The sequence below is a fragment of the Elephas maximus genome, chromosome 9 (assembly GCF_024166365.1).
Source record: "Elephas maximus indicus isolate mEleMax1 chromosome 9, mEleMax1 primary haplotype, whole genome shotgun sequence".
Taxonomy (NCBI): Eukaryota; Metazoa; Chordata; class Mammalia; order Proboscidea; family Elephantidae; genus Elephas; species Elephas maximus.
Window position 1 is genome coordinate 36,774,014 of NC_064827.1, and position 16,189 is coordinate 36,790,202.

A 16,189-nucleotide genomic window follows, 5' to 3' on the forward strand; every position below is an offset into this window, starting at 1 on the left:
CCATAGGGTTTCCAAGGAGCACCTGGTGGATTTGAACTGCTGACCTTTTGGCTAGTAGCTGATGTGTTATCCACTATGCCACCAGGGTTTCCATACACCTATTAGAATGACTAAAAATCTGACAATACCAACTGCTAGGAAGGATATAGGAACCGAAATCTCATATGTTGGTGGGAATGCATAATGACACAGTCACAATGGAAACAGTTTAATTTTAACAGTTCCTTATAAAGTTAAACATATGCTTACAATATGATACCCCAATCCCAGTCCCACATACTTACCCAACAGAAACAAAAAACATATGTTCTTACAAAAAATCTGTATGGAAATGTTTATAGTGACTTTATTCGTAATTGCCAAAAACTGGAAACACTGCAAAAAGTGATTAGATAAACAAACTAGTGAATAGATAAACAAATTGTGGCATGTTCATGTAATGGAATACTACCCAGGGAAAACTACCCAGGAATAAAGGGAACAAATTACTCACATGTGCAAGTACGTGACTCTATCAAGTACATTATGCCAAAGGAAAGGGGTCAGATTCAGATACTGTATGATTCCTTTATATGACATCTGGAAAAGTCAAAACTATAGGGGCAGAAAACAGATTGCTAGGATCTGTGGGCTGTAGGAGGTGATTTACTACAAAGGGGCCCAAAAGAACTTTTAGGGTGATGAGAATGTTCTGTATCTTAACTGGAGTGGTGATTATAAGAAAGTATGTGTTTGTCAAAAGTCATAACGCTGTACACTAAAAGGAGTAAATTTTTCTGTGTATAAATCATATCAAGAAACCTGAGTTTTTTAAAAAAATGACCAAATTCTTTAATTTTTAAAGTCTTGCCGTTGCATTATGTCTTTATAACTCGTCATAACAGCAGATGGAGCCTATTTGTCCACCCTTAGATTTGGTCAACCAAGTGTGGCAGAAGTAATGGTATGCCAGTTCTAAGCCCTCAAGAGCACTTGTATATTTCCAGTCACTCTGTCGAACTTCTGAGCCTCCCCTGGTGGCACAATGGTTAAGCGCTCCATTGCTAACTGAAAGGCTGGCAGTTCGCACCTACCAGCTGCCCTTCGGAACAAAACACCTGTCGATCTGCTCCCACAAAGATTGCAGCCTAAGAAATGCTATGGTGCAGTTCTATCTGTCCTATAGGGTCACTATGAACCAGAAAGACTCGATGTCACAAAACAACAACATATTAACAAGCCGGGCTAACTTGCTAGAGGATAAGAGACCGCCTCAGTCAACCCTGTTGCCTGAAGTTGATCCATCTTTACCCCTTGCTGTTGAGTCGATTCCGACTCATAGCGACCCTGTAGGACAGAGTAGAACCACCCCATAGGGTTTTCGAGGCTGTAAATCTTTATGGAAGCAGACTGCCACATCTGTCTCCCTCAGAGCAACTGGTGTGTTCGAACTGCAGACCTTTCGGTTAGCAGCTGAGGGCTTACCCACTGCTCCACCAGGGCTCCCTTGATCCATCTTAGTAAGCTGTATCTGACTGCAGACACATGGTGGAGCCCAGCTGAAATCAGAACTGTTCGGATGAGCCCTAAATGTTGACCCACAGAGTCATGAGATACATAAATGTTTGTTTTAAGCCACTAATTTATGGGGTGTTTATTTAGAATCAGTAGCTGCTTACAGGAAGATTTCACAAAGGTGGTGACATTTGAACTGTAATTTGAAGGATGATTAGGAGTTTATTTTTCTTTTTTCTTATTTTAATACTTTGTAGTTTTTTTTTTTTTTTTTGGCGGGGGGGAGAGGGGAGGAGGTTGGGAGAAGCAATGGAAACAGGAATTCCATAAGGTGAAAAGAATATTTAAACAAAAGCTCAACAGTGAGTAAGAGTACAGCCTTTTCAGGGAACTGCATGCCTTTTGGAGTCCCTGGTAGTGAAAACAGCTCAGCTGCTAACCAAAAGGCTGGCGGTTTGAGTCCACCCAGAGGTGCCTCAGAAGAAAGGCCTGGCTATCTACTTCTGAAGAAATCAGCCATTGAAAACCCTATGGAGCACAGTCCTACTGTGACACTCATGGGACCGTCATGAGTCGGGATAGACTCGACAGCCAAGGATTATCAAGCATTCCTGAATAACTGGTGCATGGGGTGAGTGGGTTGTTGGCTGGACAAAAGGCTACTAAATAATGGTAAAGGAAACCCTGGCTGCATAGTGTTTGAGAGCTATGACTGCTAACCAAAAGGTCACCAGTTTGAATCCACCAGGCACTCCTTGGAAACTGTATGGGGCAGTTCTACTCTGTCCTATAGGGTAGCTTTGAGTCGGAATCGACTCAATGGCAACGGGTTTGGTTTCGGTGTTTTTAGATCATAAAATTATTTTAAATGGACAGAGAGGAAACATCAGAAGATTTGCATTTCTGAAGGATTCCTATGGCTAATGTGGAGTCTGGGCTGGGAAAGAGTAAGACTGGAGATGCAAGGAAACTTGCGATTGTCAGGCCATGAGAAGATGGGGTCTGAACCGAGAGCCCTGGTGCACTGTGGGAGCCACCACCTTCTTTCCTGCTCGCTCTTTGTCATTTTTGCCAGCATTCTTCAGTATGCAATAGACTATAAATTGAGTTTGATCAATATGCTCTTTTTACCCCTTCTGGTCTGTTCTGCCTGTAGTCATATGGTCTCATAATGGTTGCAGGGAAGTCCTCATTAGTGAGAAGATAGCACAGGTTAGTCTGAAACAGTGCAGAATCCTGCCTTATGGTCTATCTGGAAAGATGCCACATGTGCCAGGGAAATGCCTGGAGAAGAAAAGACACGAGAATTGGTGCGATACGGTCTAAAGGATACCAAAGGCAAAGACAACTAAAAATGTTTACTGCCCGTACCACCCACTTGGTATTTAATCACACAATACCTGATTTTATTATTTTATTTTTCCTGTTTTGATGCATTGTCTCCACACTATTGTATAATCGTGAGCTTCAAACCAGAGACCACATCTTCTATTTCTGTGTCTCACCTACAGCAACTAGGCACTTAAATGTTAAAAAGAAAAAAAAAAGTGGCACTATCTGAGGAGGTTAAGAGTAAATGAGGTTCAGAGAGGGTCAGGTATTTTCCACAGCGGTCGTCCCCAGACCAGAGTGGGTGTTGCCACTTTAACTGTGGTGTCCTGGCTGAAGGCCAGAACTTAACTGTTGAAGATCCTTCCTTTTCTGCCAGCCATGGTTAAGTACAGCGGTTCACAAAAAATGCTCACCAAATTCCATAAGAAGCCAGATGGGATAGCTAGATGGGATAGCTCTGGAGGTTCAATGGCCATGGCCCTGCAAAAGGCAGAATGCCAAGGCTACACCATGGGCAGTTGGCACCCCATTCTGTTTGCTGACCTGCCTGGACTGAGGTTCACTTGCATTGTTTCTTATTTTCCAGTGGGAGTTTTACTGTACAGCCTACTGCCCTGGGTCAACTGTCTCAAGGATTTCCCACTAATATTCTTCAGTTGTATATGGGTGCTCTTTATAGTTTCCTAGAATTTCAGCATTTTAAAAAATGAATGTGTATATGTTTATGTGGAGTCCCTCAGTGGCTCAAGTGGTTAAGCACTTGGCTACTAACAGAAAGGTTGGTGGTTTGAATCCGATCGGAGGCACCGCTGCAAGTTCTACGGAGCACAGTTCTATTCTGAAACACATGGGTTTGCCATGAGTTAGAATTGACTTGATGGTAGTTGGCTTGGTTTTTTTAAAATATATATTTATATATGAGCGTATATGTACACAGTCATTATTTTTTTTTAATGCTGAAATTATAGAAAACAATACAGAAGAAAATAAAAATTATCAGTTTTCCAACAACCCAGAAATAATCACTTTTAACATTCTGGTGTACATTTGTCATGTATATATTTTATACTGTTCAAACTGTTTTCCTTCCCCACAGACATCTTTCTATGTCAATATGCTTCAACTACTTCATTTTAACATTTGCTGGTATTCCATGGTATACCATGATTTATACAGACAATCCATTTTGTTGGCCTTTTAGATTGTTTCCAGGTTTTGGCTAATATCAACAACGCTGCCATAAACTCCCTTATGGATAAATTAGAGGGCTCATCTTTGATTTTGGCTTGGGATATATCAGCAGTGGATTTTCTGGGCTGATGGATACACACATAGGCTTTTGCTGCATATTTGTGAAACAGACCTCTGGATGTGTGATGCCAGTTTAGAGTAGCATTGGGTAAGTTATTTTCCATGCCTCTTCACAAACATTGTTTTATTATCCATTGTTAGTTTTGCTAATCTTTCTCACAGATTTTTTAATGTTGGCTATAGATTTTCATTTTCTAAGTGCAAAAAGCATAAAATAGGATATGAAGTACCAGCCAAGTGCCTTGTTTGTTAGCTTGTTTTGTTGGTTTGGTTTTCGTATTTGTTCAGTTGTAAGTGTATCTGGAAAAATCAAATTGAGCTAAATAAGCTTGACTCATGAGGGAGCTCTCTTTCACCACCCTGGAGAGAGGGAGTGGAGCATCCTCAGATCCTGGTATTAGCTCTTACTATTTTGGGGGCACATTAAGAACCAACTGGATTTCTTAAGGTCACCAAACTTTGCCATTACCTGTGGAAATTTCATTTCAAATACTTTCCTAAGGTCTGTGTATATGGTGTTAGTGATGTTTCCTATATTTCTTTTTACCTACTTTTCTGCACATTGTGGTCTAAAGGTGAACTATGAAAAAAAAGTGTCATATGTTAGAAATTGCAAAAATTGGAGGCCAAGAGACAAATATTCTAATACTACCTCTGCTACCTATAGCAGAGCAAGTGACTTAACCTGGGGGAGACTTTGTTTCCTCACTGCAAATAGTTCTGTATAACAGTCTAGTGGTGGCGGTGATTGGGGATGGGAAGGGAACCATAGAAAGCAGGTAGCCAATACACATCTTGTGTCAGATGCTGTGTATATATTTTCTCAGTAATAAGGTATTATTTTTCCCCATTTAAAAATGAGAAAACTGAGGTTGAAAGACATGAAATAAATTGCCCAGACCACACAGTAGATTACAGATAACAACAGATGAAATCTTGGTCTGCTTGACTCCAAAGCCCTTTCTATGACACGTGCATATAGTTCAACAGGTATTTATGTAAGACCTGGGAATTCAATGGTGAACAAGTTATAGTCCTTGCGTTTTGGAGATAGCAGCCCAGTAGGAGAGACATTAAAAAGATAAAGATACAAATATATGATTGCCAATGGTGATTAGTGCCATGAAAGAAAAGGAAAGGGTGTTGTGAGATAATAACAGGGAGACCTAACTTGGATTGGTGGTCAAGGAAGACCTTTCTGAGGCTGAAACCTAGAGAACGCATAGGAGTCAGGCAGGCAAGGATGAGGGAATTGTATTTCAAATTTTCCAGGTGATGGAACAACCAAGGGTAGACAGGTGATTCAGCTAGTCCCCAACAAAGCTCTTCAGGCAAAGGACATGTCCTATTGATGGCTACAGCCAGCTTTCTAGAAGAGGGTTTTGGCCATGTCCCAGTACATGGTATTTCCTTAGTTCGTTATGTATTGGGGACAAGTCCTGTCCAGACATGGAAGTGGCCTCTCCCTTCCCTTGTAAGTCCTGGCATGCCATCCAGTCTGGCAGCTTCCCAACCTGTTGCCAATCAGCTCTGCAGACATTTTGATCCCAGTGTGCAGTGAAACTCATATTCTTCCTTGATTGGTTTTCCATGTTCTAAGATGCATGTATCAGAAAGCTGGAGCAGAAAGTGTCTGGGTACTTTTGTCCACAAGTTGTCTTCACTTTACACCTGGAATTTAGATCTCATGCTGAAGATCCAGACATCCCAAAGAAAAAATTGCTCAACTCTTTGACTAGCTGTGTAATCACAGGTTCAGAGAGCCCAGCAGCGTTTATTAAACCGAGTCACTGTACTATATAACATTGAGAATTAGCAAATACAGTGCTCTTTCTGGGTCCTGGAAGAAGAAATTAAACTAAGTAGTTCTTCTGGTTAGTGGAGAAATGAATTAAATCAAACAACTTTTCTCAATTACAGAGAGAAGAATGAAATGGTGTCACCCATTCTATATAACGGAAGGAAGAAGGACCTGAGTGACATTTCTGGGTAAAGATAGATAGGAGTAAGTCATCTTTCTGGATAATGGGGGAAGGGATGAAACTAAGCAGCTTTTCTAGATACCAGTCCAGAAAAGGAAGCAAGGTAGCACCTTTGGTGCACGAGAACTAACCAACAGGAGGGGGTGTGAGCAAAGACAACTTCCTTGTGTGGCCACCAAGCACAAAGAAAGGAAGCTTGCATAGGTAATGAGAACCAGCCTGGAGAGGCTGGCACCCTGGAGTTTGTTTACTTCCAAGGCCTACCATTGCCCCCCCTGTATGGCTTGGGGCCAGTGGATCTCACAAAACTTCAGCCACCATGGTCTTAAAATAGAGCACGTTTGTGATCCTCCCAGACTTTCATGGATACAGAGATACAAAGCCAGCATCTTCTTTGAACCTTCCAGATGGAAGGACCTAGGAAATATACAGCTCACAAAAAGCAACTTGGGGATATTGAGAGTAGGACAATTTATTTAGTCATTTAGACATGAGATGTTAGAACTGCAAGGGAAATTAGTCACATCCAATCTAAATTCTTAATTTTACAGTTGGAGAAAACTGAGGCTTAGAGATGAGAAATTACTTGTCCAGGGCCTCCCAGGCAGATAATAACAGATAGAACTACAACCCAGAGTCCTGACTCCCAGACCGTTTTTTTTCTATGCCAAAATTAATCTCATAAGAATAGAGATTGGCATCCTGGCTGAAGCTCGTGGAACCTAAATTGGAGACAGAATGGAAAAATGGACGGGAATTAACATACTAACATTTAATAAAAGCTATCTATGAACTAGGCGGGGAGCCAGATATTTTTACATATTTTTTTTAACCTCAATCCTCACAAACGCTCCATGACGGGAGATATTATTTCCATTTTACAGCTTTCAAAACTGAGGCTCAAAGAGATTAAGTAACTTGTCTCAGGTCACGCAGACGACTAAACCAGTATTTAAACTGGATCTGCTTGAAGGCAGAGCCTGGGCTTTCTACCCCAGCAGATTGGAAACATCAACTGGTTCTCAAGATCACTGCTGATGTGGTAAAACCTGGGACAGAAATTAAGTAAGACCACGCAGCATCTACCCTTTCCTGTGAAGAGTAGGAAAAGGCGTAGCAAACAATTCCTTCCTCAGATATTAAGGCAGGATATCTAATAGTATCTCCCCTCTTTTCTAAAGTCATAATTCATGTTGCAGAGAAATTACAGTCAGGATAAGTTTTGGGTCTCTGATCTCATTTTAGGTAGTTACTCCAGTTGGCTATTTTTGTTTTGGCCCATGTATTCTCTCTGCTGTTATAAGTATTTTTATCCCAATCTCGTCTTTTATGTTTGGTTTTTCGCTCAGATGATTTTTAAGATTTTGTATATAATTTACTTCTGAAATACCTTTGGCCAAAAAGCATAAAGCTCTTTTCATTACTGAAATCCTTCTATGCTAAATTAAAAAAGAAAAAAAAATTAGATGACCTTTAAATGAATTTATTAATAAAAATTAAGGCTATAGCCAGTAGCATGGGTACCTTTGGGCTCTTGGCCAACAAATAATCCATCTGTGTGAAAGAAACCAGCTGACAATTTTGGACTCTATATGGCTACATTGAACATTAACTGCGCCGGTGATTATCTAAATTAATTGCCTCTTGGGTTGCGTTCTCTCGTCATGGAAAACTTCTTTTTCCAGTTCAAACCATGTAGGTTGAAATGAGAAAACAAAAGCAAAAACTACCCCCCACACCCAAAAGCCCCTCTGTCCGGATTTCCAAGTGGACCCAGGAGAGCGTTAGAGGTCTGAGAAAGGCTGATGATCATCACTGCATACCATACATAGGTGGAGGGCTTGTTATTCTCAGTTTCCCACCTATGAGAGGATACTCCTATTGTTTCTGAAAGTGCTGACCAGGACCCACACTTCCAGCAAAAATTCCTCTATCCCTACAGCGACAGCAAAAGCAGCAGCAGAAAACAGCAGCAGAAGCAATGGCCACAGATAAGTGTTTTGATGTACTGCAAGATGGATAGGGCTTGCAGTGCCCCCAGCCCTGCTGATACCACATGCCTTTAAGATACAGCCTTTCCCATCCTAATCTACAAAGGAAACAGGAAAAAGGAACTTAAAACTCCCCGTGCTCAGACAGAAATGAGACTGTCACAGCCTGCTTATGTGCTGTTCCTTCTTGCCTTTAACTTGTAAACAAGACCTGGTAGAACATGCGAATGGAAAGTCACAAATCTCTGGGTTTTTGAAAGGCTCCTTGGGACCTCATGCATAGCTGTGGAAACTGGATGGAGAGATCTGGGGAAGCATGGACTCTTTAGCTGGCTTAGTTCTCTATGGAGTCAGCTTGCTCCTTTCTGGTAAGGACTGGCTTTATTTATTTATTTTTTTAAACAGAGTTACTGACTTTTGGGCTCTTACCAACTCTTAGTACTGGTTAATGAGGGGTGGCTGTGGTATAGATACCATTTCTCTCTGATTCTCCATTTCATATATGTAAGGATTGAAATGCCAGGTTCCTAGGGCATGAACTGGTTTTCCCTCTGGCTGATTGTCCCCTGAATTGCCACAGACTGGGAAGACCAATTCAGTCACCTTATTTGAAGAGACTCGCTTACTATGGCATTATTTTCCTGCTCCTTGTCCTGGAGGGTTTTCTTATCTAAAAAAGAAGAAGAAGAAGAAATCTAGATTTACCAGCTTCAAAGAAAATCTTCAGTAATTTTTTTAAAAATAAAGTGTATATTAAAATTAAGCAAGACCACTTAAGGCAATGTACAGATTATCAATGCTTCTCTCTAAAGGTTTTATATCTGTGTGGTATTTTAATCACAGCGAGCAAATTCTAGGCTTTTTGTAATTTTTATAGATGGAGTCCAGTAGATTGGGGTTCAGTGATTTTTATTTTATTTAAAAAAATATTTGGTATATATATATATTAAAAAAAAGAAAAGAAAACAAAACCCATTGCCGTCAAGTCCATTCTGATTTGGTAGATAGTATTCATAAAGTCTGTCTATATTGGCCCAATGAAGTGAATGTCTAGGCAGTAGCACAGGTCTTTGGGCACAGGAGAGTTTTCAAAACTGTTGTGAAATTCAGGAATCATTGGCCTGAATGTTTTTGGATTTATTGTGTACATTGCTCAGATTATCTAGATATTGGCATACCTCTGTAGTTTCACTTGCCCAGTGTGACAAGACTGAAGTGCGAATCACAAATACGTTGCAATCACCATCAATCTGTCCCCTTTGGTTCGAAAACATTCTAACCATTGTAATGAAAATTGATTGGTATTAGAAATGAATTTTGACAATTTACTGAATTTAATGGTGCAGGCTATATTACATGAATAGAATTTGATGCAAAGATACACAGGCATCTGCTATATTATTTTTTGATATATGTTTGAAATATTTTATTAAATATTCACAAAATTAATCTACTAAGAGAACAGAGCTGCATGTAATTTGTTTTACAGCTGTCAGTTTGCTTTCAACGACAAATTATATTGAGGATTTAATACCTTTTTAAAAATCCAAGCATGTAAAATAGGAATCCTGAAAATGAGAAATGATCCCAGATGATTTCAATATTTATGTGGTAATGGTTTATATTAATGTGGAAATAATGTTAATTTCTGTATTAATATATACCTTTAAACTAAATAATTATCATTGTTCCTTTTTTGGGTTGCTTTTGTTCTGGTGCCACATTTGTCAGTGACACGAAGCCTGGAACTGATTCCACACCAAGGATTACAGTTATGCAAAGCCCCAGGGACCACAGTTGCTCTGAGATATGTTTTAGATTAAAGAATGCACACACACACACACGCGCACACACACACACACACTCACTACTGTTTTAATTTACTTTTTTTCAAAAGTAACTATGTTATGGCACTTTGCAATATAGTCACAAAATAAAAAGTTATGTTGCCAAAACAGTTGCCCCAGTGTCTAGACCTCAGTTCCCTGAAAACACAGCACTGACTTCAGCAGGAAGATGCCCAAGGCCGGAGGAGAGGTGATGCTCTTGTTAGAAGGGAAGTGTGACACTAATGAGGTTAACTTTTGCGATGGGTCTGTTGTGTTGAATCCTATACTCCCGGTCTAAGCCACCATGAACATGAATGCCCAAGCGTTGGTGATTACAATAAGAATTCAGTTTGATCATGTCTATAGCCAGATGAGTCTGTTCTTCAAGCCAAATTCCACTGGTAGACTACAATAATGGAGCAAGGAACTAATAGCGTATGGATTTATTTCTCTATAGTGGTTTGTTTCTCATAGCTTTTTTTCTGAACCAACAGAATGGGGGAAAAAAAAACCATTTGTCTCAATAAAGGTGGCTTTGGGTAGAAGAAATGCTGATCCATAAGACAGTTGGAGGAGGTGTGTAATTTTCAAAAAGCCTCCCCCCAAGTCTTCTTGGACTTTGGTACATTCCCTTCCCAACTGAGAATCATTGTCAATTCCAACTTACAAACAAGTTCTAATAAACATTCTCCTTTTCCCTACTCCCCCATCCTCACCAAACCAGGCTGCTCTCTCTAAAGAGTTGTATATGCAGAAAAACAAACCATTCTTTCTGCTTTACATAGTATATCCTATATGATCAACATCGATCCAGTGGGAAGGTTATAATTGTATGCCTACTTACCTCTTGCCTGTCTCATCTGGCATTTAAAATGACAACCTGGATTGAGTAACAGTGGATATTTTGTCTGGGGTGGCAGAGAAAATGTGGTTATAAGGTCAGGAAAGTGGACCCAGCTGGAATCTCCCCATTAGGCCTGGCCTTGGAAGGCTAGTATCAAGTCAGACTAATAAAGGGTAGAGGTATGGAAGCTGGGATGGGAGGCACCCCTTGAAATTTTTCTCAGAAGGTAGGAGTTTTGCTCTCTTCACAAAGGCTCCCTTCCAAGGGTTGTCTTTGTTGGGAGGTCTCACCATTTGCCTTTCAGCCCTATCCTGGAAGAACGTTCTGGAAAAGTCTAGTTCTTTTAAGACATCTCTCCTGTAGGAAAGTACTCTTCCAAGTCCATCTCAGAGGACTACGTTATGTTTTGTTGAGGATCCAGATGGGTAGACTCTGAATTCTGACACTATCAGTTTGTCTCCTGGGGCTTTACCGTTCAAAAGATAAGCATATGTAATTGTGTAACCTGCCTATTCCCTGTACATGGCTTACTGGTTGGAGGAAGGAATTAAATAAATTTACGTAGGATGGAAAGGTGGATCCAAACCAAGAGATACCAATTCAAAATAGATCAATGTCAAGTTGTATGTTTGGATTCAAAAAAATAAATTATGTATGTTCAATGTGGAAGATTCTTGTGAATGACACCCAAGTTTTTGTGATACACAAAATTCACGGGAGTGAACATTTGATGCTCTGCTTCATAAGCTGTAACAGGTTGCATTGGTAGAAATACAAGGTCCAAATTAGAAATGGTAATTACCTCACCTCACTCTAATGCTCAGAGAATGTGAGGAGACTGAAAGATTTGACATCAAACATAGTAGATGAGTAGATTGACACAGTGGCTTCGACAGTGGACTCAAGCATAACAATGATTGTGAGGATGACGCAGGACTGGGCAGTGTTTCATTGTGTTGTACATAGGGTCACTGTGAGTCAGAACTGACTCGACAGCACCTAACAACAACAACAACAATGTAGAAGACAACATACATTTGAATTGTATTTTAACAGATTAGACCTAAGCGTGAAGGGAGTTACAGGACAGACAATTTGGCTTTATTGATGGGAAAAAAAAAAAAAAAAAAAAACATTGCCATAGAGTCAATTTCGACTGATAGTGACCCAATGGGACAGAGTAGAAATGCCCCAAAGGGTTTACAAGGAGTAGCTGGTAGATTTGAACTGCTGTCCTTTTGGCTAGCACCCAAGCTCTTAATCACTGTGCTGCCAGGGCTCCTATTGATGGAAAACCTTATAAAATTGGATTGTCATCCTCATGAGGAGTGTTCAAGCAGAGGCTGGGTGATCATCTATTAAGAATTTAAAAAGAGGAAGTAGAGTGTGATGGTTACTACCATCCCTTTCATGTCCTTTTCACCCCACTGTCTGTGACTCCTCGCTTACCAAGTAGCAGTTGAAAAAATGCTCAGAAAGGCCACTAGGACTTTTGCCCAGTGAAACCAAACCAAACTGGATGCGGACCCAAATGTGCCCACTTTACGATGAATTTTAGCCTAATCAAATGCCTTATGAGAAAAAAGGTACATGCACGTTTGCTATGCTGACTCTTTTGAAGCCACTATAGGGCTTAAGCCCCAACTGGATGACTGTGGGCAAATTATTTGATTTCTATAAGCCATGGTTTCCTCATCTTTTGTGAATAAAAATACCTATTTGCAGGGTTTTTAATGAAGAGCAAATGGAATAATGCATGAAAAGTGCTTAGCCAGTAAGAACTCTCCTAATAAATGAAGTATAATCAAAAGAGAAGTGTTGTTATAAGGACCACGGTACTAGTTCAAGACTGTTCTAACTTTTCCCAGGACGTAGAGGACCACTTACTATTCATCGAAGCAGGCCCCATCTATAAGACCTCAACATAGTCCAAATCCTCAAAATCTGTGCTAGCCACTCCCTGCTCAACAAGCTAGAATATTTGGCCTACTATCCAAAACCTCCTTCACCTATCCATTAATTCCTGCTCATGCGTCTTCTGTTTCAACTAGGTCCATCTCCACTATCTACTCATTCTTTCCTATTGGTTCTTGTTCATTCTGTTCCATCCATTTAGAAATGACATTCTCTATCATTCCAAATCCGACTCCGCAAACACAATTTAATGCAATTCACCTGGGTCAGCTCTTCCTAATGATGTTCTTCTCCTACTCTGAGTCCTCTCATCATACAGACTGTGCCCTTTGGCTTTGGGCACATAGATTTAGCCCAATTAGCCTCTAAACCCTACGGTAACAGATTTTATTTCTCTTCTATTCTCCATATGCATGTATTTAATATTCTGTACACTTAACGAGATGGATTGACACAATAGCCCAAACAATGGGTTCAAACACACCAACGATCATGAAGATGGCACAGGACAGGACAGTGTTTTGGTCTGTCACATACAAGGGTGCCATGAGTTAGAGCTGACTCAACGGTAGCTAACAACATCTTTATTTAATAGAGTTTAATGTATCAGACTAAGATGCTGTTGGTATAATATTATTATTATTACAACTACTGTTGAAAAAATAACAGATCAAGTTCATGTACCTTGCAAATAGTATTTATTCATGTTACGAGGTTGGCTTATGCTAAATATTTGACGTAAATAGTGCCAAAATAAAATCTTTCTTCCCCTAGATATGAAAATAAACTACAAACCAGTGATAAAATATACAGTCATGAAAGTAGGTTTAACCAGGCCTTTACTTGATGTTGGAAACTCTGGTAGCATAGTGGTTAAGAGCTACGCCTGCTAACCAAAAGGTTGGCAGTTTGAATCCACCAGGTGCTCCTTGGAAACCATATGGGGCAGTTCTACTCTGTCCTGTAGGGGCGCTATGAGTCGGAATTGACTCAACAGCAATGGGTTTGGCTTGTTTTTCTTTGGTTTTACTTAATGTTATATATTGTAAGATTGTTGAATATTATCTATAACATATGTGTACCTTTAACTAAACAGACATTTATTGAGTTATTGCACACCTATCATTCATTCATTCACTTATTCATTTACTTGTCTATCCTTTCAGTAAATGAAGACTCCCTGAGGGCTTACTTTGTCCCAAGTTCTGTACTGGATATAAGGAGTAAAAAAAGGATGAGTCACTTTGTCCCTTTGGTACATACATCTTACTGGGAAGACAAATATAAGCAGAAAAATTATAAGATATTATAAATGATATAATAGCAATATGTGCAAAATCTGAGTGTTTCAAGGGCTATAAAATTTTTTACAGCCCCCAATGATACAAAATGAAACTGAAAAATCTAAACATAAATATTTACTTAAATATCAAAATTAATAGCATTTGAAAACAATCTGTAGGTTAGATTTTTCTCGCTTTGCAAGAACTCCTAAATAGTCATGAATATTGTCAAAAAATCATGACCAATTGTAGTTATGAGTTACTCATAGCCAAATGATTTCAAAACCAAATAAGCAAAATGAAGAGAGAAGAAAGACCTTCCCATAAGAGGGAGCAATCTATAGGGAGTATGAAAATAGCAAGGAAAGCTTGAGGAAGCTGAAGAAGTTGAGTAAGGCTGGAACCTAAGATGGAGTCTGAAGAATAAAGGTTGAGGTCAGATCTGTAAGAGCCTTGTAGAGCATTTTAAGTAGTTTGTACCTCATTCTGTACATGTAGACAAATCTAGTAGGGTACGGCACAAATGGTTAACATGCTCAGCTGCTAATTGAAAGGTTGGCAGTTCGAGTCCACCCAGATATACCTCGGAAGAAAGGCCTGGCAATCTACTGTAAAATCAGCCATTGAAAACCCTATGCAGTGCAGTTCTAGTTTGAAACACATGAGGTCGTCATGTATTGGATTCAACTTCATGGCAACTGTCTGTGTGTGTTTTAATGTTCTATCCTACCTGATTTGTATTTTGGCAAATTCATTCTGGTAATAGTGTGGAGGATGATTAATGTGGCAGAGACCAATTTGGCTTTCCAACACTCCAGGCAAGAGGGCAGTGGGGATGAGGAGGTGTCTTGAGAGAGTTTTAGGAGGTGAAACCACAGAAGTTGGTGATTGGTTGCATATGGAAGATTGAGAGAGAGGGAGGGGGATAACAATTGTTCCAGGGTTCTGGTTTGGGTAATTGTGGTGCCATTCAGCATGCTGGGAAACATGGCAGAAGGAACTGATTGGGGGTTGACTGCAACAGAACAAATATTTTATACATGTTGAATTTGAGGTTGCATGAAAAAGGAGATAGTAAATAAAATTCGGCTCTCTGAGGTAAACCTCAAGTGAAGGGAGTGGGCAAGGGATTGGAACATAAAATTCTTTGATTTATGCTAAGTGAGGTCATGATCATGGATGTGACCCTCAGAGAAAGGGTGCAGAGGCTGGGATGATAAAGCCTCCTGGGTAACATCAAGATTTAAAGGAAGGGAAGAGAAAGAGGAGATAGCCAAGGATTCTATGAAGAATCAGTAGTGGTGAGAGAAGCAAAACCAATCAAACTCCTTTCTGGAGATTTTAGATAATTGGTGTTGTGGCCACTGAGGAAGGTGAGAGTTTTAAGAGAGGGCAGTAAGATGGAGGCAGCAGAATGCCAGCCTCTGTGCCTGGCATGGGGCCCCACTCTGCAGGTGTGTTGTTTTCCAGAGAGCCAGCTGCACTGGTAGCATTACAGACCCTGAGCTGGAAGGGGTGTTAAGAGGATCAGCTGGCATCACTCCCAGCCTGCAGGAAAGGGAATGTCTAAAGTTGCCTCCCTTACTTCTGGAATTTTAAACTGATAACCCCATTCCCACCAGTCTGGCCAGACTTTATTCCTTAAATCACACATGCGAGATGTTTTTAGATTAAGCCGGGCATGCTTCACTCTAAACCCCACCTCCGCTGACTGCATCCTTTTGTTCGTTCAGGAATCTGACCATCTTCCGCCCCATGTTCTTTCCCATAGGCTGCAGGCACAGGTACAGAGACGTGGATGTGCCAGATGGTCAGTGTATGTCAATACATCTACTGACTGGCAGTTCCATGTCTAACATGGTGGGAGTGTGACAAAGGAGGGAAAAAATTTAAAGATAAGCCAAAGAACCAGTCAGGCAGTAGGTGGAGGGGCATCGTGTGTGACTCCTGTTTGCTCTCTGCTTGTCACAGCCCCTTGCCCAGGGCTTGAGCCGTGAGGTGTGTGGTGGTCACACCCATCTCAGTAGATCTGTCAGCTTTCCCGCTTTTGTTAGAGGGTGATATCATGCTTCCTGGGGGGAGCACTGGAAGACAATGCAAGGCCGCTTTCCTCCAGATACAATAGGCGGAGTCAGGAAGGCAGTATTGACATTGCTGGGGCTGGGGAGGCACTCACTTCTCTGCGGGCCTAAGATGGTGAACCAGCTTA

General features: G+C 40.5%; 2 protein-coding genes across 5 annotated transcripts in view; both read left to right on the top strand.

Annotated features, from left to right (window-relative positions):
- The window catches only part of IFT74 (intraflagellar transport 74), a 127,092-nt gene extending 119,644 nt beyond the window's left edge, over positions 1 to 7,448 (top strand). For 2 of the 3 annotated variants that reach the window (XM_049895992.1, XM_049895988.1), the window contains 2 exons: positions 4,028 to 4,225; positions 6,058 to 7,448. The gene's annotated coding sequence lies outside the window, so the exon portion shown is untranslated. The remainder of the gene's footprint in view (positions 1 to 4,027; positions 4,226 to 6,057) is intronic. The other variant, XM_049895993.1, reaches the window with a different exon arrangement.
- Positions 7,449 to 7,955: 507 nt separating this feature from the next.
- TEK (TEK receptor tyrosine kinase) overlaps positions 7,956 to 16,189 on the top strand; it is a 106,838-nt gene continuing 98,604 nt past the window's right edge. For both annotated transcript variants that reach the window (XM_049895984.1, XM_049895985.1), the window contains exon 1: positions 7,956 to 8,478. In XM_049895984.1, coding sequence (XP_049751941.1) covers positions 8,427 to 8,478 — 52 coding nt within the window. In that variant the 5' untranslated portion in view covers positions 7,956 to 8,426. The remainder of the gene's footprint in view (positions 8,479 to 16,189) is intronic.